We start from the raw sequence: 27947 nt of genomic DNA, 5'->3' as shown, positions 1-27947 counted from the left end.
ATATTTCATCACAGTTGAGTTTCCCTCTGTCTTGTAGGATCCCAACGCATGCCCACCAAAGAGAGCGAGCACCCTCTGACCAGCCCAGAACGAGCCACAGTCGGTGTTTGCCATTCTCAAGGCTCATTCTACCACCCCGAACATCGGGAAGGATCCCGACTCATGGTATGTCCGCACAGATCACGTTGAAGCTCGTGTTAAGGCACTCGCGGCAGAATCGAAAACTCTCGCGAAGTGTTCTTATCGTTTCGGACCTCGACTTTGGCGCTTTGTGTATCGCCGGTAGCATAAGGGTTATCACTGTGTTTGCTAGGCAAGATTGCACCAGAGCACTTTTGGAAAATCATAGCTGTTTGGTAGCTGTTTGAGATTACAGGCACTTTTCCATGCCTGTCTTCGATTTCCGTTTTAGTTTTAAAACATTTTTGCGCTCAGTGAAATGTTCAGGAATATATGCGTATAGTAAAAACAGGAGATAACGTAGTCTGGACAAATAATTACTTGCTGCGTTGCGACTAACCTTCTAAATAAAACAAGCCGCACCCTTCTTCACGGTGTGTTTACAATGATTACATTAGAAGCAACATTTACAAACAATGATTAGGCGCGAAACCTTAAATAAAGAAGTTACTTCAGTCCTCAATGCGGCCAATCAAAGAGAGACCTATTGTGACCAGGCGCGGTTTCTATTGTTTTTTAAGATTTTTCCCGAAAGATTCATTCTGGCTGTTCATCGCCTATATTGAAGTACAGTGATTTTGACGTAAGACAGATGATTCTTTATTTCTTACCTATGTGGGGGGTCAAAAATTGCTGGTTAGAGGATTCACAACCATCATTAGCCGTGTGCCTTCTAATTGAAGTGGGCTCATTTATTGCGGGAAGGAAGAATAGTTGTACTCCTCGACAGCCAAAGTACGGGTATGTGCCGCCGCGGTGTCTCAGTGGTTATGGTGCTCGGCTGCTGACCCGAAAGACGCGGGTTCGATCCCGGCCGCGGCGGTAGAATTTCTTTGGAGGAGAAATTGTAGAGTCCCGTGTACTGTACGATGTCAGTGCACGTTAAAGAATCCCAGGTGGTCGAAATTTCCGGAGCCCTCCACTACGGCGTCTCTCATAGCCTTAGTCGCTTTGGGACGTTACACCCCATAAACCAAACCAATCTTGTAGAGGGAAATTGCGTTTGACTATTATTGAAGGGTGCTTGACGTCTTGCAAATTCGATATTGCTCAATCACGTGGCTAGAGGACACTTATGGAGAGGTTTTTTTATTAACAATTAATAAAACAAAGGAAGATACAAGCAAGGAGAAAACTTATTTACATTTGACTGACTAGTTGTTTTACGTGAAGAAACCAGTCCTCGGTCCCGCCGAAATAGCTGGTTTGAAACCCTATGACCCCGCCCTCGGTGGAGACAGCAACCAATCAGGTAACTCTACAAGCCTCCACCCAATAAATCACTGGTGAAAGGAAAACGCCACCAATCACCAATTGGGAAAGAACAACAGGACCAATCAATGGTTTTGGAAAGAAGACAACTCACGTCCATGAACACTGTACAAATATGTACATTTTTCACCATCAAGATTTCGGAGTTTTCTCTCTTCCTCCCACGAGCTTTGCAAACATTCTCGATTTCCCACGGTGCAGGTTGTTTCTGCCTCTGGTAAACCCAGGTTCGAGGAAAGTCACCTCAAGGCCCATCTGTTCAGTACCCTCGCTTACAAACTGTCTTCATGCCTGCAGATAGCGTGGCATTGTCCTGTTGACCGCGCTTCAAGCTGTCAACGTGCGTTGCCGTAGACATGGGTCAAAAGCCACGTGACGTGGATCCGTCACTACGGCGTCTCTCATAGCCTCAGTCGCTTTGGGACGTTAAACCCCAATAAACCAAACCAAACCAATGATTATATATCAGAATATCAGAATTGGAAGGTATTTAGACGTGAGATATACAAGTATCTAAGCGTACGCACAAATCATGGGGCAACTGAATGTACCGGCGGCCAGAAAAAGTAACTGAGATATTATGAGAAATGCCCTCTCATGAATGAAAGGGTGCTCCCGGATACAATAAACAGTAACTGATTCGAGAATTCTTAAGTCATGCAGTGGGTCTGGGCACGTCGTTGGCAGGTGTTAGTAGCTAAGACCTGGCAGACATCCTGTGCTTGTTATTTAGCAGAGGGAAGTGCAAGGCTGCTCCAGGCACCTGTTGTAGTACGAGTAGTGTAAGGATTAAGGGTTAGATAAGAATGCGGGGTGGGAGGGGGTGGATTTTCGAAAGCATGCAAAGTGACCAGCATCACTTGGTATGGAAAGCATCTGAACCAGATTGGGGACAACAATGAGGTACAATTCATTTTGGGTGCCTAACCTCTGTTGTAGCTTGACTACTTGGAGGAGAAGAACCTAGCCCCTCGCTAAATTTTAGAAAGAAAAAAGTTAGGAAATGCAGAGAGAGTGGACTTGGTAGAATATAGAGCACACATCAGAAATATTCACTGCCGCGAAAAAAAAAAGGCAGTCAGAATGACGTCGGAACTCCATAAGTTAATCCAAATAAAATTTGAATTGCCAACACTTTGCAATAGCACTTCATTTGGGGCACAAAAAATCGCCGCTTAAAGTCAGAATGGCACCTTTTAAATGTGCTTAAGGTTTCGCTTTTTGGCGTTGCAAAAAGCATTTTTTATGGTTTCTATGCAGACATCACCCTGGCTTTGCCATACTTTCGAAGTCTGGTGGGGACAACAAAACAAGAAAGACAACGTTATTACAGAGAGCTCCTCGAGCGGGAAAGGCTGAAAAAGCGGTAAGTAAAGTATAAAATAATGAGTTCTTTGTGCATGTCAAGGTATGACACATCGCATCAGCATGTACTGAATCCGCTTGTCTCAAGGGTAAGGGAGGACGTGGACAAATTCAGTGCTCCTGGACCGCTGCTAAAGTGGTGTATTGAGCTCCCACTCACCGACCGACTCTCTACGAATAAAGGCTATAACTGGACACGCTAAATTTGCATGATGGCCTTTTGTGGTTAGTAGTAGGTGCGAAGTCGTGTGGACAACCTCAGCACACGATACTTATATACATAATATCTCCATGCAGGGCACTGACGTCGCACAGCACACGTGCCTCTAGAATTTCGCCTCCATCGAAATTCAGCCGCCGCGGCCGGGATCGAACCCGCGTCCTTCGGGTCAGCAGCCGAGCGCCGTAACCACTGAGCCACTGCGGCGGGGCACATATGAATATTATTGACGTAACTGTCATCTTATCAATCTCCATTTATTTTTCAGCAACAAATTGCACAAAAATTGTTGCGCCGCTGCGGTGGCTCAGTGGTTATGGTGCTCGGCTGCTGACCCGCAAGACGCGGGTTCGATCCCGGCCGTGACGGTTGAATTTCTTTGGAGGAGAAATTGTAGAGGCCCGTGTACTGTACGATGTCAGTGCACGTTAAAGAACCCCAGGTGGTCGAAATTCCCGGAGCCCTCCACTACTGCGTCTCTCATAGCCTTAGTCGCTTTGGGATGTTAAACCGCATAAACCAAACCAAAAATTGTTGCACAAATAGTGTAAATAAAAAATCGTTTATATTTTTTCTTTTTTGATATACGGAAGTCCCCCCCCCCAGAACCAATCACTGGGACCATCACTGCATGCTCTTCATAGCAGAGTGAAAGCTGCATGCCTGTTTTAACCTCTGTTTCTCAGAAATTACAGGGTTTTCCAAATGGTGTTCACATTTATCGCGTTCAGCTTGCTTATCCCTTTGCTTTAACAGCAGCAATTACATGAGAACTGCGCAAAAAACTGAATGAAAAGAGAAAAAACGATTTTTTTTGCATTGAAATACACAATAGACACCCGACTTCTAGGACAAGCTGTTCAGCTTGCAATGGCTTCACTCACGCTCGCCTCTGAAAGTGGGAATGCAGCATTCAGCCACCTAATGGAGATTGCCTGCTCCAGGGTCAGAATTTTTTTTCTTGAGCGTGCCCATCATTTTTGCTGTGCAGAGCGTGGGCGGCAGCGTGCAGCCAGCCCGCCACCCACCTCTGGGATGGAGTGGCGTGCCTCGGCAAGCGACGGTGCCTCCACCCACTCGCTGCTGCTGCCGCCGGCAGACTATGCGAGGCCCAAGCTCTCTGTCAAATACACGGCCAAGTCCATTCACAGCATCATCATCATCAACGCCATCTACACTGTCCTGGTAGGGGCTGTTACTGCTAATGAATTATTATTAATGTATTTCTTCCTATGTCCTGTGGGCATGCTTCGATATGACTCCCTGCTATTTGGTTATTTTGTTTAATAAATCACTAAAGACCAGCGTTGTTCCTGATGAGTGGAAACTGGCCAACGTAGTCCCGATTCACAAAAGTGGCTCAAGCAGTGCATTTGGTCAAACCATGGTCTGAAAGAACAGTTAAATCACAAATCATTGATTAGCTATAACAATACATCTCGATGAGCACTCACAACTTCAACCAGCAGCTTGTTCCAGTGAGAAATGGCATGTGGAAAAAATTAACTTTTTGTAGTTCGTTTTGCGGGTAATTTTGGTATCTGCGATTAAGCATAACCGCATTTAGACTGCCCGTGTGATTGCAGGTCAGCCAACAGGCGGCTGACAGAGCAAGCCGCCTCATACTTGAGGCGGATTTGAAAAGTTGTTATATATAAGAAAACTGGTGATTGGAAGGTGGTACCATGACTGAAATGTCATAACATAATGTGAGTGTATAAAGTAAATGACCTGTACTGAAAAGACAATTGGAGTACTAATTAGTGGGGAATCGAACCCTTGACCCTTGGATTGCGAGTCAGACACGGCACCCCTAGGCATGCAGACATGTTTTTACAGCTTGGTTAAAGCAGGGTTTTATATGTGTTTCGTGCAGTCTTCCACATATTGTGGTAGCTTACAACTGCGTGTATTGAGTATGTGTGAGATAAGAGGGGGCACTCCTTAAGGGGAGCAATGATTAAGTGAGAAGCAAAGTGCATGTCGCTGAGGAACGAGTACGCGAAAGACTCTATGCTTGTGTCGCGTGCTAAAGTGTTTCATGTGATCTGGTAGTATTAGCACAGCACGTGATTGGATGATATGCTAATGAGATCAAGTAGAGTCTGACGGCACCCATTAACACTATCGCATCATGTCCTTAAAAGGTTAAAGGTTCCTCAAAATTTCTTGCACTTTCTGGAAAAAGCATCCTCACCTTGTCATTACAGTGCATACTGATTGAAAAGGTGTCTTGTACACCAGCTTGGCTTGTATGCCACTTTTTTTTTTCAGAAAAACTGTCATTTGCTTGTAGACTGGAAAGTATGGAACAAATTTTACTGTCGTCTAGCACTGGGCTTACGAATCCGGCACCGTTTGAAGTAGTATAGCTAGCTGATTGCATGCATACTCGCTCGTGGAAATTTCAGGCACTATGCAGCTTCGATGAAATTCTCAATGCAGTGAGCTGTCCTCTGGCCTAATATTTAATTAATTTATTTAATTTAATATTGTGCATATCTAGCTCTTACCTTGCTGAAATGCACCAGTGGGAGCAGAAACAGCCTGCATATGGCTGTGAACACTCACAGGCAAGCTGGCAGAGCCAAACGGCTAAATGCTAGACAACGTGCTCCATCTGTCGAAAGTTCACTGTTGCTCTTTTGCATTGGAAAAGGGCTTGAAATTTGTAACATTAAAATACCAGTATTTATTAAACACCTGAGAGATAGGGGATGAATTGTCATCTTGATGGTTAGTGTTAGTCTAGAAACTGAGAAAAAATACTGATGCTATTATGGTGGCAAAATCGGTCAGAGCATGGCAGCACATCTTGTGTCACTTCATGCTTTCTTTTGGGAAATGTCATTTACTGCGTTTGCTGGTTTTTCACAAAAAAAAGCACGCTATATATTTGTGATATGGATGGTGTGAAATTCACTTGTAACAAAGCAATCACTGCTAGCTGTACCACTCTTGCAATAAAACTACAGCGAATGCTTACTAGGTTCGAATCGGTGAGACAGAGCGAATTTGTGCCATGTAGAAGACGACGAGCGGGCAGTGCCACGGGACGGAGCTCTTGCACTAGCCGAACAGACTACATGACATTTTTCTTAAGGGTGCATTCCTGTTAGCATGCCTTACAGCTGCCAGGTATTAAATAAATCTCCTGCCATAAGTGATATATGGGCCATCGCTCATGCGAAATGTCAGTCTTCTTTGTTAATAGTGGCCCTCGATATGTGTGTGCTCAAATTTGATCTCTAGTAAACGGTATGTGTGGAGATTCAAAAGAATTGTATGTAGTCTTTTTAGAAGTTTTGTTCTAGGAGGGTGACTTTTGTGCATCTGTGTGTCACATTCTGCTGAGCCAAAAATTTAAGGGTCGTGTTCTAAATTTTGCGCAGGCCTCGTCTGCAATGCCTTCGTCGCGTCCAGGGGAGACCGGAAGAGGCACAATGCCCACCGATGTGAGTGCCTACAAGTGATATTAGATGTGATGAGGAAGACATAGGAAGCTGTGCTGCATATATTTAAATTCACTGCCAGTACTAATGATGAAAACAGCAAAAAAGGTCAAGGAAAGGCTGTGCCTATTCATTGTTTAAAACTTTTTTAGGATATCTGTGTCTGACTTGATAAGTAATGCCTTTTTATTGCCATAATCAAACAGAAATTGCATTTTTTTCTTGAGCGTGCAGAGAAGCTAATTCATGGTTATTTTCTCCTGGCCTTTCAGTACATCGTCGAGTATGTTACAACTTCACAATTTCAAAAATGGCCCTCTTCACTGGCTTAATGGCTTTTTACGGTTTCATTCTTTATTAACTAGGAGAATTTTTTACATTCTAAGCACTTTAATCTTTTTATTAAACTCGTCAGATACAAGATAGATTAAAAGCTGCGTTCAAACTTGCACGTCTGGGTTTCTTCCTTTTCAGCTCCCCTGAAATTGAGGATTTGTGGGCCTGCTTGGTGTGAATTTCAGGGGTGAGTATCTATCAAAGCATTTTATTTTTAAGAAGGCTGCAGGCGACATTTCATTAAATCTGCATTTGCAAGCATCCATTGTTATATGCCATCAGTTTCAGGGCAGACTTTTAAAACTTTTAAAAAATAATTGATTGTTTATGCTGGTTTAACGTCCCAAAGCGACGCAGGCTATGAGGGACGCCGTAGTGAAGGCGTCTGGAAATTTCAGATATCTGGGGCTGTTAATGTGCACTGACATCGCATGTTTCATGTCAGCAGCTGAGCGCCGTAACCACTGAGGCACTGCGGTGGTTCAAAAGTTGTTTTTTAGGGGTAAAGTATGGCTTTTGCGGCCTAGTGTCACCATTGTTGGCGGGCACCGGAAAGCTGATGTATTGTCTTGGGTAGTGTGCTGGGTAACTAATTTGCACGTACTTTCCCTTATCAGTGCCTATCCTGGCGGTGTATATTGAGTGCAAAACTTTGAGCCTTTGCTTCTGGAGCCTTATCTGTTGTGGTTCCAGTTCATTGTGGTTCTATACGTTGGTTATGCTGACATGTCTGGAATACATACCGCGGCACCATGAGAGGTGGCTCACTCACATTCATGACCAGTCACACTCACAACCACTCACACACACTCACACTCATGACCACTCGCACTCACAACCACTCACTCACACTCGCACTCAAGTCCGCTCACACTCACAACCACTCACTCACACATGCACTCATGTCCTCTCACACTCGCAACCACTCACTCACACTTGCACTCTTGTCCACTCATACAACCACTCACTCACACTCATGACCACTCGCACTCACAACCACTCACTCACACTCGCACTCAAGTCCGCTCACACTCACAACCACTCACTCACACATGCACTCAAGTCCGCTCACACTCGCAACCACTCACTCACACTTGCACTCTTGTCCACTCATACAACCACTCACTCACACTCATGACCACTCACACTCACCTATACTCATGTCCACTCACACTCACAACCACTCACTCATAGTCATGACCACTCGCTCTCACAATGACTCACTGGTGCTCACAACCATTCAACCACCCTCATGTCCACTCACTCTCACTCTCATTCACGTTTGCTCACTCATTCACGTTCAATAACTGTTTGTTTGTTTGCTGACGACGGAGCGGATGAGAGATTTATTGTCGTGGCCGACTGGCCTCGTGGCTCTCCTAGCATAGCCTGAGACGCATAGATGTGGTAGTGAGCCGCCCAGGCTTTGTCGGGCTATTTGGCCAATTTTCACAGTTTTGATGCTCGAGGAAAGTAGTCACTCATCACGCATATTCCATGCACCGAATTCTACACACGTGTGCTCCCGCACTTGCTGCCGAGATCATGAGTGCCTGTATAGTGTCAGCAGCTAAGATGCTTAGACAAGTTTTTGAATAGCATCCATAGGCGTGCGCAGGGTTCTTCATGAGAATGAGCCAGACATCAGTGAGGGTAGATTTGCTGAAATCGGTGCGTGCAAACAGCAGTTAATCCCCTTACTGTACAGAAAACACGAAAAATAAACAATCGCATTTCAAAAGCCCATTTCGATTTCACTCGCCCAGTGCCAAAGATTAGGTGCCACAAATGCGAACCATGCGCTGCACACATGCAGCACAAGCTTGCACGCAGTGTTGACTTGCCAAGGCAGCCCCAGCCACTCAGATTGCCGGTGACGGAGTTCTGCTTACATGACGATTACAGGAGCCCTTTCATGACCACAAAAAAAAAAGGCGATTTTTTTTTGGACTCCGGGTAAAGCGTGCTGGAGCTTACTTTTCTATTCTTTCCTGTTCTACGAGCACAGTGCAGTGTCGAACGTGCCGGCATCCTTCGACCTGTTTATGAAAAGCTCCTGGCCCCCCGTCCGCCCACCGCCCTCAGTTTTCTGTTCTCTTCTGGTCACATTTTTGGCTGTGGCGCCGGACGTTTTGTTCTTCGGTGCCTTCTCGGTATTGGCAATTTGAACAGCAGCACTCGCTTTCACGATAATTTTAAGCAAAACGAAAACTGTTGCTTTAGCTTGATTCGTATTAACTATCAGTCGCATCTACTCCTTTTCTTTTGTTTCTTTCTCGAGTGAAACGGTGACAATGCTCAGAGACATTCTATTTTATATCCCTTTCCCGAGTGCATAGAAATTAAGTTCGAACTGTACGTCCGACTAATCAAAAAGGGTGCGGCCAATTTGGTTGCCACCTCATATCCACTGCCGAAAATCGTTTCAATATTTCATCACAGTTGAGTTTCCCTCTGTCTTGTAGGATCCCAACGCATGCCCACCAAAGAGAGCGAGCACCCTCTGACCAGCCCAGAACGAGCCACAGTCGGTGTTTGCCATTCTCAAGGCTCATTCTACCACCCCGAACATCGGGAAGGATCCCGACTCATGGTATGTCCGCACAGATCACGTTGAAGCTCGTGTTAAGGCACTCGCGGCAGAATCGAAAACTCTCGCGAAGTGTTCTTATCGTTTCGGACCTCGACTTTGGCGCTTTGTGTATCGCCGGTAGCATAAGGGTTATCACTGTGTTTGCTAGGCAAGATTGCACCAGAGCACTTTTGGAAAATCATAGCTGTTTGGTAGCTGTTTGAGATTACAGGCACTTTTCCATGCCTGTCTTCGATTTCCGTTTTAGTTTTAAAACATTTTTGCGCTCAGTGAAATGTTCAGGAATTTATGCGTATAGTAAAAACAGGAGATAACGTAGTCTGGACAAATAATTACTTGCTGCGTTGCGACTAACCTTCTAAATAAAACAAGCCGCACCCTTCTTCACGGTGTGTTTACAATGATTACATTAGAAGCAACATTTACAAACAATGATTAGGCGCGAAACCTTAAATAAAGAAGTTACTTCAGTCCTCAATGCGGCCAATCAAAGAGAGACCTATTGTGACCAGGCGCGGTTTCTATTGTTTTTTAAGATTTTTCCCGAAAGATTCATTCTGGCTGTTCATCGCCTATATTGAAGTCCAGTGATTTTGACGTAAGACAGATGATTCTTTATTTCTTACCTATGTGGGGGGTCAAAAATTGCTGGTTAGAGGATTCACAACCATCATTAGCCGTGTGCCTTCTAATTGAAGTGGGCTCATTTATTGCGGGAAGGATGAATAGTTGTACTCCTCGACAGCCAAAGTACGGGTATGTGCCGCCGCGGTGGCTCAGTGGTTATGGTGCTCGGCTGCTGACCCGAAAGACGCGGGTTCGATCCCGGCCGCGGCGGTAGAATTTCGTTGGAGGAGAAATTGTAGAGGCCCGTGTACTGTACGATGTCAGTGCACGTTAAAGAATCCCAGGTGGTCGAAATTTCCGGAGCCCTCCACTACGGCGTCTCTCATAGCCTTAGTCGCTTTGGGACGTTACACCCCATAAACCAAACCAATCTTGTAGAGGGAAATTGCGTTTGACTATTATTGAAGGGTGCTTGACGTCTTGCAAATTCGATATTGCTCAATCACGTGGCTAGAGGACACTTATGGAGAGGTTTTTTTATTAACAATTAATAAAACAAAGGAAGATACAAGCAAGAAGAAAACTTATTTACATTTGACTGACTAGTTGTTTTACGTGAAGAAACCAGTCCTCGGTCCCGCCGAAATAGCTGGTTTGAAACCCTATGACCCCGCCCTCGGTGGAGACTGCAACCAATCAGGTAACTCTACAAGCCTCCACCCAATAAATCACTGGTGAAAGGAAAACGCCACCAATCACCAATTGGGAAAGAACAACAGGACCAATCAATCGTTTTGGAAAGAAGACAACTCACGTCCATGAACACTGTACAAATATGTACATTTTTCACCATCAAGATTTCGGAGTTTTCTCTCTTCCTCCCACGAGCTTTGCAAACATTCTCGATTTCCCACGGTGCAGGTTGTTTCTGCCTCTGGTAAACCCAGGTTCGAGGAAAGTCACCTCAAGGCCCATCTGTTCAGTACCCTCGCTTACAAACTGTCTTCATGCCTGCAGATAGCGTGGCATTGTCCTGTTGACCGCGCTTCAAGCTGTCAACGCGCGTTGCCGTAGACATGGGTCAAAAGCCACGTGACGTGGATCCGTCACTACGGCGTCTCTCATAGCCTCAGTCGCTTTGGGACGTTAAACCCCAATAAACCAAACCAAACCAATGATTATATATCAGAATATCAGAATTGGAAGGTATTTAGACGTGAGATATACAAGTATCTAAGCGTACGCACAAATCATGGGGCAACTGAATGTACCGGCGGCCAGAAAAAGTAACTGAGATATTATGAGAAATGCCCTCTCATGAATGAAAGGGTGCTCCCGGATACAATAAACAGTAACTGATTCGAGAATTCTTAAGTCATGCAGTGGGTCTGGGCACGTCGTTGGCAGGTGTTAGTAGCTAAGACCTGGCAGACATCCTGTGCTTGTTATTTAGCAGAGGGAAGTGCAAGGCTGCTCCAGGCACCTGTTGTAGTACGAGTAGTGTAAGGATTAAGGGTTAGATAAGAATGCGGGGTGGGAGGGGGTGGATTTTCGAAAGCATGCAAAGTGACCAGCATCACTTGGTATGGAAAGCATCTGAACCAGATTGGGGACAACAATGAGGTACAATTCATTTTGGGTGCCTAACCTCTGTTGTAGCTTGACTACTTGGAGGAGAAGAACCTAGCCCCTCGCTAAATTTTAGAAAGAAAAAAGTTAGGAAATGCAGAGAGAGTGGACTTGGTAGAATATAGAGCACACATCAGAAATATTCACTGCCGCGAAAAAAAAAAGGCAGTCAGAATGACGTCGGAACTCCATAAGTTAATCCAAATAAAATTTGAATTGCCAACACTTTGCAATAGCACTTCATTTGGGGCACAAAAAATCGCCGCTTAAAGTCAGAATGGCACCTTTTAAATGTGCTTAAGGTTTCGCTTTTTGGCGTTGCAAAAAGCATTTTTTATGGTTTCTATGCAGACATCACCCTGGCTTTGCCATACTTTCGAAGTCTGGTCGGGACAACAAAACAAGAAAGACAACGTTATTACAGAGAGCTCCTCGAGCGGGAAAGGCTGAAAAAGCGGTAAGTAAAGTATAAAATAATGAGTTCTTTGTGCATGTCAAGGTATGACACATCGCATCAGCATGTACTGAATCCGCTTGTCTCAAGGGTAAGGGAGGACAAATTCAGTGCTCCTGGACCGCTGCTAAAGTGGTGTATTGAGCTCCCACTCACCGACCGACTCTCTACGAATAAAGGCTATAACTGGACACGCTAAATTTGCATGATGGCCTTTTGTGGTTAGTAGTAGGTGCGAAGTCGTGTGGACAACCTCAGCACACGATACTTATATACATAATATCTCCATGCAGGGCACTGACGTCGCACAGCACACGTGCCTCTAGAATTTCGCCTCCATCGAAATTCAGCCGCCGCGGCCGGGATCGAACCCGCGTCCTTCGGGTCAGCAGCCGAGCGCCGTAACCACTGAGCCACTGCGGCGGGGCACATATGAATATTATTGACGTAACTGTCATCTTATCAATCTCCATTTATTTTTCAGCAACAAATTGCACAAAAATTGTTGCGCCGCTGCGGTGGCTCAGTGGTTATGGTGCTCGGCTGCTGACCCGCAAGACGCGGGTTCGATCCCGGCCGTGACGGTTGAATTTCTTTGGAGGAGAAATTGTAGAGGCCCGTGTACTGTACGATGTCAGTGCACGTTAAAGAACCCCAGGTGGTCGAAATTCCCGGAGCCCTCCACTACTGCGTCTCTCATAGCCTTAGTCGCTTTGGGATGTTAAACCGCATAAACCAAACCAAAAATTGTTGCACAAATAGTGTAAATAAAAAATCGTTTATATTTTTTCTTTTTTGATATACGGAAGTCCCCCCCCCCCAGAACCAATCACTGGGACCATCACTGCATGCTCTTCATAGCAGAGTGAAAGCTGCATGCCTGTTTTAACCTCTGTTTCTCAGAAATTACAGGGTTTTCCAAATGGTGTTCACATTTATCGCGTTCAGCTTGCTTGTCCCTTTGCTTTAACAGCAGCAATTACATGAGAACTGCGCAAAAAACTGAATGAAAAGAGAAAAAACGATTTTTTTTGCATTGAAATACACAATAGACACCCGACTTCTAGGACAAGCTGTTCAGCTTGCAATGGCTTCACTCACGCTCGCCTCTGAAAGTGGGAATGCAGCATTCAGCCACCTAATGGAGATTGCCTGCTCCAGGGTCAGAATTTTTTTTCTTGAGCGTGCCCATCATTTTTGCTGTGCAGAGCGTGGGCGGCAGCGTGCAGCCAGCCCGCCACCCACCTCTGGGATGGAGTGGCGTGCCTCGGCAAGCGACGGTGCCTCCACCCACTCGCTGCTGCTGCCGCCGGCAGACTATGCGAGGCCGAAGCTCTCTGTCAAATACACGGCCAAGTCCATTCACAGCATCATCATCATCAACGCCATCTACACTGTCCTGGTAGGGGCTGTTACTGCTAATGAATTATTATTAATGTATTTCTTCCTATGTCCTGTGGGCATGCTTCGACATGACTGCCTGCTATTTGGTTATTTTGTTTAATAAATCACTAAAGACCAGCGTTGTTCCTGATGAGTGGAAACTGGCCAACGTAGTCCCGATTCACAAAGGTGGCTCAAGCAGTGCATTTGGTCAAACCATGGTCTCAAAGAACAGTTAAATCACAAATCATTGATTAGCTATAACAATACATCTCGATGAGCACTCACAACTTCAACCAGCAGCTTGTTCCAGTGAGAAATGGCATGTGGAAAAAATTAACTTTTTGTAGTTCGTTTTGCGGGTAAGTTTGGTATCTGCGATTAAGCATAACCGCATTTAGACTGCCCGTGTGATTGCAGGTCAGCCAACAGGCGGCTGACAGAGCAAGCCGCCTCATACTTGAGGCGGATATAAGAAAACTGGTGATTGGAAGGTGGTACCATGACTGAAATGTCATAACATAATGTGAGTGTATAAAGTAAATGACCTGTACTGAAAAGACAATTGGAGTACTAATTAGTGGGGAATCGAACCCTTGACCCTTGGATTGCGAGTCAGACACGGCACCCCTAGGCATGCAGACATGTTTTTACAGCTTGGTTAAAGCAGGGTTTTATATGTGTTTCGTGCAGTCTTCCACATATTGTGGTAGCTTACAACTGCGTGTATTGAGTATGTGTGAGATAAGAGGGGGCACTCCTTAAGGGGAGCAATGATTAAGTGAGAAGCAAAGTGCAGGTCGCTGAGGAACGAGTACGCGAAAGACTCTATGCTTGTGTCGCGTGCTAAAGTGTTTCATGTGATCTGGTAGTATTAGCACAGCACGTGATTGGATGATATGCTAATGAGATCAAGTAGAGTCTGACGGCACCCATTAACACTATCGCATCATGTCCTTAAAAGGTTAAAGGTTCCTCAAAATTTCTTGCACTTTCTGGAAAAAGCATCCTCACCTTGTCATTACAGTGCATACTGATTGAAAAGGTGTCTTGTACACCAGCTTGGCTTGTATGCCACTTTTTTTTTCAGAAAAACTGTCATTTGCTTGTAGACTGGAAAGTATGGAACAAATTTTACTGTCGTCTAGCACTGGGCTTACGAATCCGGCACCGTTTGAACAAGTAGTATAGCTAGCTGATTGCATGCATACTCGCTCGTGGAAATTTCAGGCACTATGCAGCTTCGATGAAATTCTCAATGCAGTGAGCTGTCCTCTGGCCTAATATTTAATTAATTTATTTAATTTAATATTGTGCATATCTAGCTCTTACCTTGCTGAAATGCACCAGTGGGAGCAGAAACAGCCTGCATATGGCTGTGAACACTCACAGGCAAGCTGGCAGAGCCAAACGGCTAAATGCTAGACAACGTGCTCCATCTGTCGAAAGTTCACTGTTGCTCTTTTGCATTGGAAAAGGGCTTGAAATTTGTAACATTAAAATACCAGTATTTATTAAACACCTGAGAGATAGGGGATGAATTGTCATCTTGATGGTTAGTGTTAGTCTAGAAACTGAGAAAAAATACTGATGCTATTATGGTGGCAAAATCTGTCAGAGCATGGCAGCACATCTTGTGTCACTTCATGCTTTCTTTTGGGAAATGTCATTTACTGCGTTTGCTGGTTTTTCACAAAAAAAGCACGCTATATATTTGTGATATGGATGGTGTGAAATTCACTTGTAACAAAGCAATCACTGCTAGCTGTACCACTCTTGCAATAAAACTACAGCGAATGCTTACTAGGTTCGAATCGGTGAGACAGAACGAATTTGTGCCATGTAGAAGACGACGACGAGCGGGCAGTGCCACGGGACGGAGCTCTTGCACTAGCCGAACAGACTACATGACATTTTTCTTAAGGGTGCATTCCTGTTAGCATGCCTTACAGCTGCCAGGTATTAAATAAATCTCCTGCCATAAGTGATATATGGGCCATCGCTCATGCGAAATGTCAGTCTTCTTTGTTAATAGTGGCCCTCGATATGTGTGTGCTCAAATTTGATCTCTAGTAAACGGTATGTGTGGAGATTCAAAAGAATTGTATGTAGTCTTTTTAGAAGTTTTGTTCTAGGAGGGTGACTTTTGTGCATCTGTGTGTCACATTCTGCTGAGCCAAAAATTTAAGGGTCGTGTTCTAAATTTTGCGCAGGCCTCGTCTGCAATGCCTTCGTCGCGTCCAGGGGAGACCGGAAGAGGCACAATGCCCACCGATGTGAGTGCCTACAAGTGATATTAGATGTGATGAGGAAGACATAGGAAGCTGTGCTGCATATATTTAAATTCACTGCCAGTACTAATGATGAAAACAGCAAAAAAGGTCAAGGAAAGGCTGTGCCTATTCATTGTTTAAAACTTTTTTAGGATATCTGTGTCTGACTTGATAAGTAATGCCTTTTTATTGCCATAATCAAACAGAAATTGCATTTTTTTCTTGAGCGTGCAGAGAAGCTAATTCATGGTTATTTTCTCCTGGCCTTTCAGTACATCGTCGAGTATGTTACAACTTCACAATTTCAAAAATGGCCCTCTTCACTGGCTTGATGGCTTTTTACGGTTTCATTCTTTATTAACTAGGAGATTTTTTTACATTCTAAGCACTTTAATCTTTTTATTAAACTCGTCAGATACAAGATAGATTAAAAGCTGCGTTCAAACTTGCACGTCTGGGTTTCTTCCTTTTCAGCTCCCCTGAAATTGAGGATTTGTGGGCCTGCTTGGTGTGAACTTCAGGGGTGAGTATCTATCAAAGCATTTTATTTTTAAGAAGGCTGCAGGCGACATTTCATTAAATCTGCATTTGCAAGCATCCATTGTTATATGCCATCAGTTTCAGGGCAGACTTTTAAAACTTTTAAAAAATAATTGATTGTTTATGCTGGTTTAACGTCCCAAAGCGACGCAGGCTATGAGGGACGCCGTAGTGAAGGCGTCTGGAAATTTCAGATATCTGGGGCTGTTAATGTGCACTGACATCGCATGTTTCATGTCAGCAGCTGAGCGCCGTAACCACTGAGGCACTGCGGTGGTTCAAAAGTTGTTTTTTAGGGGTAAAGTATGGCTTTTGCGGCCTAGTGTCACCATTGTTGGCGGGCACCGGAAAGCTGATGTATTGTCTTGGGTAGTGTGCTGGGTAACTAATTTGCACGTACTTTCCCTTATCAGTGCCTATCCTGGCGGTGTATATTGAGTGCAAAACTTTGAGCCTTTGCTTCTGGAGCCTTATCTGTTGTGGTTCCAGTTCATTGTGGTTCTATACGTTGGTTATGCTGACATGTCTGGAATACATACCGCGGCACCATGAGAGGTGGCTCACTCACATTCATGACCAGTCACACTCACAACCACTCACACACACTCACACTCATGACCACTCGCACTCACAACCACTCACTCACACTCGCACTCAAGTCCGCTCACACTCACAACCACTCACTCACACATGCACTCATGTCCTCTCACACTCGCAACCACTCACTCACACTTGCACTCTTGTCCACTCATACAACCACTCACTCACACTCATGACCACTCGCACTCACAACCACTCACTCACACTCGCACTCAAGTCCGCTCACACTCACAACCACTCACTCACACATGCACTCATGTCCTCTCACACTCGCAACCACTCACTCACACTTGCACTCTTGTCCACTCATACAACCACTCACTCACACTCATGACCACTCACACTCACCTATACTCATGTCCACTCACACTCACAACCACTCACTCATAGTCATGACCACTCGCTCTCACAATGACTCACTGGTGCTCACAACCATTCAACCACCCTCATGTCCACTCACTCTCACTCTCATTCACGTTCGCTCACTCTCATTCACGTTCGCTCACTCTCATTCACGTTCAATAACTGTTTGTTTGTTTGCTGACGACGGAGCGGATGAGAGATTTATTGTCGTGGCCGACTGGCCTCGTGGCTCTCCTAGCATAGCCTGAGACCCATAGATGTGGTAGTGAGCCGCCCAGGCTTTGTCGGGCTATTTGGCCAATTTTCACAGTTTTGATGCTCGAGGAAAGTAGTCACTCATCACGCATATTCCATGCACCGAATTCTACACGTGTGCTCCTGCACTTGCTGCCGAGATCATGAGTGCCTGTATAGCGTCGGCAGCTAAGATGCTTAGACAAGTTTTTGAATAGCATCCATAGGCGTGCGCAGGGTTCTTCATGAGAATGAGCCAGACATCAGTGAGGGTAGATTTGCTGAAATCGGTGCGTGCAAACAGCAGTTAATCCCCTTACTGTACAGAAAACACGAAAAATAAACAATCGCATTTCAAAAGCCCATTTCGATTTCACTCGCCCAGTGCCAAAGATTAGGTGCCACAAATGCGAACCATGCGCTGCACACATGCAGCACAAGCTTGCACGCAGTGTTGACTTGCCAAGGCAGCCCCAGCCACTCAGATTGCCGGTGACGGAGTTCTGCTTACATGACGATTACAGGAGCCCTTTCATGACCACAAAAAAAAAGGAGATTTTTTTTTGGACTCCGGGTAAAGCGTGCTGGAGCTTACTTTTCTATTCTTTCCTGTTCTACGAGCACAGTGCAGTGTCGAACGTGCCGGCATCCTTCGACCTGTTTATGAAAAGCTCCTGGCCCCCCGTCCGCCCACCGCCCTCAGTTTTCTGTTCTCTTCTGGTCACATTTTTGGCTGTGGCGCCGGACGTTTTGTTCTTCGGTGCCTTCTCGGTATTGGCAATTTGAACAGCAGCACTCGCTTTCACGATAATTTTAAGCAAAACGAAAACTGTTGCTTTAGCTTGATTCGTATTAACTATCAGTCGCATCTACTCCTTTTCTTTTGTTGTTTCTTTCTCGAGTGAAACGGTGCCAATGCTCAGAGACATTCTATTTTATATCCCTTTCCCGAGTGCATAAAAATTAAGTTCGAACTGTACGTCCGACTAATCAAAAAGGGTGCGGCCAATTTGGTTGCCACCTCATATCCACTGCCGAAAATCGCTTCAATATTTCATCACAGTTGAGTTTCCCTCTGTCTTGTAGGATCCCAACGCATGCCCACCAAAGAGAGCGAGCACCCTCTGACCAGCCCAGAACGAGCCACAGTCGGTGTTTGCCATTCTCAAGGCTCATTCTACCACCCCGAACATCGGGAAGGATCCCGACTCATGGTATGTCCGCACAGATCACGTTGAAGCTCGTGTTAAGGCACTCGCGGCAGAATCGAAAACTCTCGCGAAGTGTTCTTATCGTTTCGGACCTCGACTTTGGCGCTTTGTGTATCGCCGGTAGCATAAGGGTTATCACTGTGTTTGCTAGGCAAGATTGCACCAGAGCACTTTTGGAAAATCATAGCTGTTTGGTAGCTGTTTGAGATTACAGGCACTTTTCCATGCCTGTCTTCGATTTCCGTTTTAGTTTTAAAACATTTTTGCGCTCAGTGAAATGTTCAGGAATATATGCGTATAGTAAAAACAGGAGATAACGTAGTCTGGACAAATAATTACTTGCTGCGTTGCGACTAACCTTCTAAATAAAACAAGCCGCACCCTTCTTCACGGTGTGTTTACAATGATTACATTAGAAGCAACATTTACAAACAATGATTAGGCGCGAAACCTTAAATAAAGAAGTTACTTCAGTCCTCAATGCGGCCAATCAAAGAGAGACCTATTGTGACCAGGCGCGGTTTCTATTGTTTTTTAAGATTTTTCCCGAAAGATTCATTCTGGCTGTTCATCGCCTATATTGAAGTACAGTGATTTTGACGTAAGACAGATAATTCTTTATTTCTTACCTATGTGGGGGGTCAAAAATTGCTGGTTAGAGGATTCACAACCATCATTAGCCGTGGGCCTTCTAATTGAAGTGGGCTCATTTATTGTGGGAAGGAAGAATAGTTGTACTCCTCGACAGCCAAAGTACGGGTATGTGCCGCCGCGGTGGCTCAGTGGTTATGGTGCTCGGCTGCTGACCCGAAAGACGCGGGTTCGATCCCGGCCGCGGCGGTAGAATTTCTTTGGAGGAGAAATTGCAGAGGCCCGTGTACTGTACGATGTCAGTGCACGTTAAAGAATCCCAGGTGGTCGAAATTTCCGGAGCCCTCCACTACGGCGTCTCTCATAGCCTTAGTCGCTTTGGGACGTTACACCCCATAAACCAAACCAATCTTGTAGAGGGAAATTGCGTTTGACTATTATTGAAGGGTGCTTGACGTCTTGCAAATTCGATATTGCTCAATCACGTGGCTAGAGGACACTTATGGAGAGGTTTTTTTATTAACAATTAATAAAACAAAGGAAGATACAAGCAAGGAGAAAACTTATTTACATTTGACTGACTAGTTGTTTTACGTGAAGAAACCAGTCCTCGCTCCCGCCGAAATAGCTGGTTTGAAACCCTATGACCCCGCCCTCGGTGGAGACAGCAACCAATCAGGTAACTCTACAAGCCTCCACCCAATAAATCACTGGTGAAAGGAAAACGCCACCAATCACCAATTGGGAAAGAACAACAGGACCAATCAATGGTTTTGGAAAGAAGACAACTCACGTCCATGAACACTGTACAAATATGTACATTTTTCACCATCAAGATTTCGGAGTTTTCTCTCTTCCTCCCACGAGCTTTGCAAACGTTCTCGATTTCCCACGGTGCAGGTTGTTTCTGCCTCTGGTAAACCCAGGTTCGAGGAAAGTCACCTCAAGGCCCATCTGTTCAGTACCCTCGCTTACAAACTGTCTTCATGCCTGCAGATAGCGTGGCATTGTCCTGTTGACCGCGCTTCAAGCTGTCAACGCGCGTTGCCGTAGACATGGGTCAAAAGCCACGGGACGTGGATCAGTCACTACGGCGTCTCTCATAGCCTCAGTCGCTTTGGGACGTTAAACCCCAATAAACCAAACCAAACCAATGATTATATATCAGAATATCAGAATTGGAAGGTATTTAGACGTGAGATATACAAGTATCTAAGCGTACGCACAAATCATGGGGCAACTGAATGTACCGGCGGCCAGAAAAAGTAACTGAGATATTATGAGAAATGCCCTCTCATGAATGAAAGGGTGCTCCCGGATACAATAAACAGTAACTGATTCGAGAATTCTTAAGTCATGCAGTGGGTCTGGGCACTTCGTTGGCAGGTGTTAGTAGCTAAGACCTGGCAGACATCCTGTGCTTGTTATTTAGCAGAGGGAAGTGCTAGGCTGCTCCAGGCACCTGTTGTAGTACGAGTAGTGTAAGGATTAAGGGTTAGATAAGAATGCGGGGTGGGAGGGGGTGGATTTTCGAAAGCATGCAAAGTGACCAGAATCACTTGGTATGGAAAGCATCTGAACCAGATTGGGGACAACAATGAGGTACAATTCATTTTGGGTGCCTAACCTCTGTTGTAGCTTGACTACTTGGAGGAGAAGAACCTAGCCCCTCGCTAAATTTTAGAAAGAAAAAAGTTAGGAAATGCAGAGAGAGTGGACTTGGTAGAATATAGAGCACACATCAGAAATATTCACTGCCGCGAAAAAAAAAGGCAGTCAGAATGACGTCGGAACTCCATAAGTTAATCCAAATAAAATTTGAATTACCAACACTTTGCAATAGCACTTCATTTGGGGCACAAAAAATCGTCGCTTAAAGTCAGAATGGCACCTTTTAAATGTGCTTAAGGTTTCGCTTTTTGGCGTTGCAAAAAGCATTTTTTATGGTTTCTATGCAGACATCACCCCTGGCTTTGCCATACTTTCGATGTCTGGTCGGGACAACAAAACAAGAAAGACAACGTTATTACAGAGAGCTCCTCGAGCGGGAAAGGCTGAAAAAGCGGTAAGTAAAGTATAAAATAATGAGTTCTTTGTGCATGTCAAGGTATGACACATCGCATCAGCATGTACTGAATCCGCTTGTCTCAAGGGTAAGGGAGGACAAATTCAGTGCTCCTGGACCGCTGCTAAAGTGGTGTATTGAGCTCCCACTCACCGACCGACTCTCTACGAATAAAGGCTATAACTGGACACGCTAAATTTGCATGATGGCCTTTTGTGGTTAGTAGTAGGTGCGAAGTCGTGTGGACAACCTCAGCACACGATACTTATATACATAATATCTCCATGCAGGGCACTGACGTCGCACAGCACACGTGCCTCTAGAATTTCGCCTCCATCGAAATTCAGCCGCCGCGGCCGGGATCGAACCCGCGTCCTTCGGGTCAGCAGCCGAGCGCCGTAACCACTGAGCCACTGCGGCGGGGCACATATGAATATTATTGACGTAACTGTCATCTTATCAATCGCCATTTATTTTTCAGCAACAAATTGCACAAAAATTGTTGCGCCGCTGCGGTGGCTCAGTGGTTATGGTGCTCGGCTGCTGACCCGCAAGACGCGGGTTCGATCCCGGCCGTGACGGTTGAATTTCTTTGGAGGAGAAATTCTAGAGGCCCGTGTACTGTGCGATGTCAGTGCACGTTAAAGAACCCCAGGTGGTCGAAATTCCCGGAGCCCTCCACTACTGCGTCTCTCATAGCCTTAGTCGCTTTGGGATGTTAAACCGCATAAACCAAACCAAAAATTGTTGCACAAATAGTGTAAATAAAAAATCGTTTATATTTTTTCTTTTTTGATATACGGAAGTCCCCCCCCCCCCCAGAACCAATCACTGGGACCATCACTGCATGCTCTTCATAGCAGAGTGAAAGCTGCATGCCTGTTTTAACCTCTGTTTCTCAGAAATTACAGGGTTTTCCAAATGGTGTTCACATTAATCGCGTTCAGCTTGCTTATCCCTTTGCTTTAACAGCAGCAATTACATGAAACTGCGCAAAAAACTGAATGAAAAGAGAAAAAACGATTTTTTTTGCATTGAAATACACAATAGACACCCGACTTCTAGGACAAGCTGTTCAGCTTGCAATGGCTTCAGTCACGTTCGCCTCTGAAAGTGGGAATGCAGCATTCAGCCACCTAATGGAGATTGCCTGCTCCAGGGTCAGAATTTTTTTTCTTGAGCGTGCCCATCATTTTTGCTGTGCAGAGCGTGGGCGGCAGCGTGCAGCCAGCCCGCCACCCACCTCTGGGATGGAGTGGCGTGCCTCGGCAAGCGACGGTGCCTCCACCCACTCGCTGCTGCTGCCGCCGGCAGACTATGCGAGGCCCAAGCTCTCTGTCAAATACACGGCCAAGTCCATTCACAGCATCATCATCATCAACGCCATCTACACTGTCCTGGTAGGGGCTGTTACTGCTAATGAATTATTATTAATGTATTTCTTCCTATGTCCTGTGGGCATGCTTCGATATGACTGCCCGCTATTTGGTTATTTTGTTTAATAAATCACTAAAGACCAGCGTTGTTCCTGATGAGTGGAAACTGGCCAACGTAGTCCCGATTCACAAAGGTGGCTCAAGCAGTGCATTTGGTCAAACCATGGTCTGAAAGAACAGTTAAATCACAAATCATTGATTAGCTATAACAATACATCTCGATGAGCACTCACAACTTCAACCAGCCGCTTGTTCCAGTGAGAAATGGCATGTGGAAAAAATTAACTTTTTGTAGTTCGTTTTGCGGGTAATTTTGGTATCTGCGATTAAGCATAACCGCATTTAGACTGCCCGTGTGATTGCAGGTCAGCCAACAGGCGGCTGACAGAGCAAGCCGCCTCATACTTGAGGCGGATATAAGAAAACTGGTGATTGGAAGGTGGTACCATGACTGAAATGTCATAACATAATGTGAGTGTATAAAGTAAATGACCTGTACTGAAAAGACAATTGGAGTACTAATTAGTGGGGAATCGAACCCTTGACCCTTGAATTGCGAGTCAGACACGGCACCCCTAGGCATGCAGACATGTTTTTACAGCTTGGTTAAAGCAGGGTTTTATATGTGTTTCGTGCAGTCTTCCACATATTGTGGTAGCTTACAACTGCGTGTATTGAGTATGTGTGAGATAAGAGGGGGCACTCCTTAAGGGGAGCAATGATTAAGTGAGAAGCAAAGTGCATGTCGCTGAGGAACGAGTACGCGAAAGACTCTATGCTTGTGTCGCGTGCTAAAGTGTTTCATGTGATCTGGTAGTATTAGCACAGCACGTGATTGGATGATATGCTAATGAGATCAAGTAGAGTCTGACGGCACCCATTAACACTATCGCATCATGTCCTTAAAAGGTTAAAGGTTCCTCAAAATTTCTTGCACTTTCTGGAAAAAGCATCCTCACCTTGTCATTACAGTGCATACTGATTGAAAAGGTGTCTTGTACACCAGCTTGGCTTGTATGCCACTTTTTTTTTTCAGAAAAACTGTCATTTGCTTGTAGACTGGAAAGTATGGAACAAATTTTACTGTCGTCTAGCACTGGGCTTACGAATCCTGCACCGTTTGAACAAGTAGTATAGCTAGCTGATTGCATGCATACTCGCTCGTGGAAATTTCAGGCACTATGCAGCTTCGATGAAATTCTCAATGCAGTGAGCTGTCCTCTGGCCTAATATTTAATTAATTTATTTAATTTAATATTGTGCATATCTAGCTCTTACCTTGCTGAAATGCACCAGTGGGAGCAGAAACAGCCTGCATATGGCTGTGAACACTCACAGGCAAGCTGGCAGAGCCAAACGGCTAAATGCTAGACAACGTGCTCCATCTGTCGAAAGTTCACTGTTGCTCTTTTGCATTGGAAAAGGGCTTGAAATTTGTAACATTAAAATACCAGTATTTATTAAACACCTGAGAGATAGGGGATGAATTGTCATCTTGATGGTTAGTGTTAGTCTAGAAACTGAGAAAAAATACTGATGCTATTATGGTGGCAAAATCTGTCAGAGCATGGCAGCACATCTTGTGTCACTTCATGCTTTCTTTTGGGAAATGTCATTTACTGCGTTTGCTGGTTTTTCACCAAAAAAAGCACGCTATATATTTGTGATATGGATGGTGTGAAATTCACTTGTAACAAAGCAATCACTGCTAGCTGTACCACTCTTGCAATAAAACTGCAGCGAATGCTTACTAGGTTCGAATCGGTGAGACAGAACGAATTTGTGCCATGTAGAAGACGACGACGAGCGGGCAGTGCCACGGGACGGAGCTCTTGCACTAGCCGAACAGACTACATGACATTTTTCTTAAGGCTGCATTCCTGTTGGCATGCCTTACAGCTGCCAGGTATTAAATAAATCTCCTGCCATAAGTGATATATGGGCCATCGCTCATGCGAAATGTCAGTCTTCTTTGTTAATAGTGGCCCTCGATATGTGTGTGCTCAAATTTGATCTCTAGTAAACGGTATGTGTGGAGACTCAAAAGAATTGTATGTAGTCTTTTTAGAAGTTTTGTTCTAGGAGGGTGACTTTTGTGCATCTGTGTGTCACATTCTGCTGAGCCAAAAATTTAAGGGTCGTGTTCTAAATTTTGCGCAGGCCTCGTCTGCAATGCCTTCGTCGCGTCCAGGGGAGACCGGAAGAGGCACAATGCCCACCGATGTGAGTGCCTACAAGTGATATTAGATGTGATGAGGAAGACATAGGAAGCTGTGCTGCATATATTTAAATTCACTGCCAGTACTAATGATGAAAACAGCAAAAAAGGTCAAGGAAAGGCTGTGCCTATTCATTGTTTAAAACTTTTTTAGGATATCTGTGTCTGACTTGATAAGTAATGCCTTTTTATTGCCATAATCAAACAGAAATTGCATTTTTTTCTTGAGCGTGCAGAGAAGCTAATTCATGGTTATTTTCTCCTGGCCTTTCAGTACATCGTCGAGTATGTTACAACTTCACAATTTCAAAAATGGCCCTCTTCACTGGCTTAATGGCTTTTTACGGTTTCATTCTTTATTAACTAGGAGATTTTTTTACATTCTAAGCACTTTAATCTTTTTATTAAACTCGTCAGATACAAGATAGATTAAAAGCTGCGTTCAAACTTGCACGTCTGGGTTTCTTCCTTTTCAGCTCCCCTGAAATTGAGGATTTGTGGGCCTGCTTGGTGTGAACTTCAGGGGTGAGTATCTATCAAAGCATTTTATTTTTAAGAAGGCTGCAGGCGACATTTCATTAAATCTGCATTTGCAAGCATCCATTGTTATATGCCATCAGTTTCAGGGCAGACTTTTAAAACTTTTAAAAAATAATTGATTGTTTATGCTGGTTTAACGTCCCAAAGCGACGCAGGCTATGAGGGACGCCGTAGTGAAGGCGTCTGGAAATTTCAGATATCTGGGGCTGTTAATGTGCACTGACATCGCATGTTTCATGTCAGCAGCTGAGCGCCGTAACCACTGAGGCACTGCGGTGGTTCAAAAGTTGTTTTTTAGGGGTAAAGTATGGCTTTTGCGGCCTAGTGTCACCATTGTTGGCGGGCGCCGGAAAGCTGATGTATTGTCTTGGGTAGTGTGCTGGGTAACTAATTTGCACGTACTTTCCCTTATCAGTGCCTATCCTGGCGGTGTATATTGAGTGCAAAACTTTGAGCCTTTGCTTCTGGAGCCTTATCTGTTGTGGTTCCAGTTCATTGTGGTTCTATACGTTGGTTATGCTGACATGTCTGGAATACATACCGCGGCACCATGAGAGGTGGCTCACTCACATTCATGACCAGTCACACTCACAACCACTCACACACACTCACACTCATGACCACTCGCACTCACAACCACTCACTCACACTCGCACTCAAGTCCGCTCACACTCACAACCACTCACTCACACATGCACTCATGTCCTCTCACACTCGCAACCACTCAGTCACACTTGCACTCTTGTCCACTCATACAACCACTCACTCACACTCATGACCACTCGCACTCACAACCACTCACTCACACTCGCACTCAAGTCCGCTCACACTCACAACCACTCACTCACACATGCACTCATGTCCTCTCACACTCGCAACCACTCACTCACACTTGCACTCTTGTCCACTCATACAACCACTCACTCACACTCATGACCACTCACACTCACCTATACTCATGTCCACTCACACTCACAACCACTCACTCATAGTCATGACCACTCGCTCTCACAATGACTCACTGGTGCTCACAACCATTCAACCACCCTCATGTTCACTCACTCTCACTCTCATTCACGTTCGCTCCCTCTCATTCACGTTCAATAACTGTTTGTTTGTTTGCTGACGACGGAGCGGATGAGAGATTTATTGTCGTGGCCGACTGGCCTCGTGGCTCTCCTAGCATAGCCTGAGACCCATAGATGTGGTAGTGAGCCGCCCAGGCTTTGTCGGGCTATTTGGCCAATTTTCACAGTTTTGATGCTCGAGGAAAGTAGTCACTCATCACGCATATTCCATGCACCGAATTGTACACACGTGTGCTCCTGCACTTGCTGCCGAGATCATGAGTGCCTGTATAGCGTCGGCAGCTAAGATGCTTAGACAAGTTTTTGAATAGCATCCATAGGCGTGCGCAGGGTTCTTCATGAGAATGAGCCAGACATCAGTGAGGGTAGATTTGCTGAAATCGGTGCGTGCAAACAGCAGTTAATCCCCTTACTGTACAGAAAACACGAAAAATAAACAATCGCATTTCAAAAGCCCATTTCGATTTCACTCGCCCAGTGCCAAAGATTAGGTGCCACAAATGCGAACCATGCGCTGCACACATGCAGCACAAGCTTGCACGCAGTGTTGACTTGCCAAGGCAGCCCCAGCCACTCAGATTGCCAGTGACGGAGTTCTGCTTACATGACGATTACAGGAGCCCTTTCATGACCACAAAAAAAAGGCGATTTTTTTTTGGACTCCGGGTAAAGCGTGCTGGAGGTTACTTTTCTATTCTTTCCTGTTCTACGAGCACAGTGCAGTGTCGAACGTGCCGGCATCCTTCGACCTGTTTATGAAAAGCTCCTGGCCCCCCCCCCGTCCGCCCACCGCCCTCAGTTTTCTGTTCTCTTCTGGTCACATTTTTGGCTGTGGCGCCGGACGTTTTGTTCTTCGGTGCCTTCTCGGTATTGGCAATTTGAACAGCAGCACTCGCTTTCACGATAATTTTAAGCAAAACGAAAACTGTTGCTTTAGCTTGATTCGTATTAACTATCAGTCGCATCTACTCCTTTTCTTTTGTTGTTTCTTTCTCGAGTGAAACGGTGACAATGCTCAGAGACATTCTATTTTATATCCCTTTCCCGAGTGCATAAAAATTAAGTTCGAACTGTACGTCCGACTAATCAAAAAGGGTGCGGCCAATTTGGTTGCCACCTCATATCCACTGCCGAAAATCGCTTTAATATTTCATCACAGTTGAGTTTCCCTCTGTCTTGTAGGATCCCAACGCATGCCCACCAAAGAGAGCGAGCACCCTCTGACCAGCCCAGAACGAGCCACAGTCGGTGTTTGCCATTCTCAAGGCTCATTCTACCACCCCGAACATCGGGAAGGATCCCGACTCATGCTATGTCCGCACAGATCACGTTGAAGC

The 27947-nt window shown here is 45.2% G+C and overlaps 1 protein-coding gene across 1 annotated transcript; it reads left to right on the top strand.

Moving 5' to 3' along the window:
- The first annotated feature begins 48 nt into the window (after window positions 1–48).
- Window positions 49–27920, top strand: LOC149354685 (uncharacterized). The gene is made up of 17 exons (XM_089576020.1): window positions 49–165; window positions 1654–1669; window positions 2713–2818; window positions 4029–4222; window positions 6430–6492; window positions 6964–7012; window positions 9291–9418; window positions 11966–12071; window positions 13277–13470; window positions 15665–15727; window positions 16199–16247; window positions 18548–18675; window positions 21222–21328; window positions 22535–22728; window positions 24925–24987; window positions 25459–25507; window positions 27793–27920. The coding sequence occupies exons 1-16, from the start codon at window positions 49–51 to the stop codon at window positions 25496–25498; spliced, it is 1617 nt and encodes a 538-aa protein (XP_089432146.1). The 3' UTR covers window positions 25499–25507; window positions 27793–27920.
- Window positions 27921–27947: the final 27 nt, after the last annotated feature.

Source organism: Amblyomma mixtum, chromosome 3, assembly GCF_055824585.1.
Source record: "Amblyomma mixtum isolate Tamu chromosome 3, ASM5582458v1, whole genome shotgun sequence".
NCBI classification, from domain to species: Eukaryota; Metazoa; Arthropoda; class Arachnida; order Ixodida; family Ixodidae; genus Amblyomma; species Amblyomma mixtum.
Note: the sequence above shows the minus strand (reverse complement) of the source record. Positions and strands in the feature narration are given on the sequence as shown.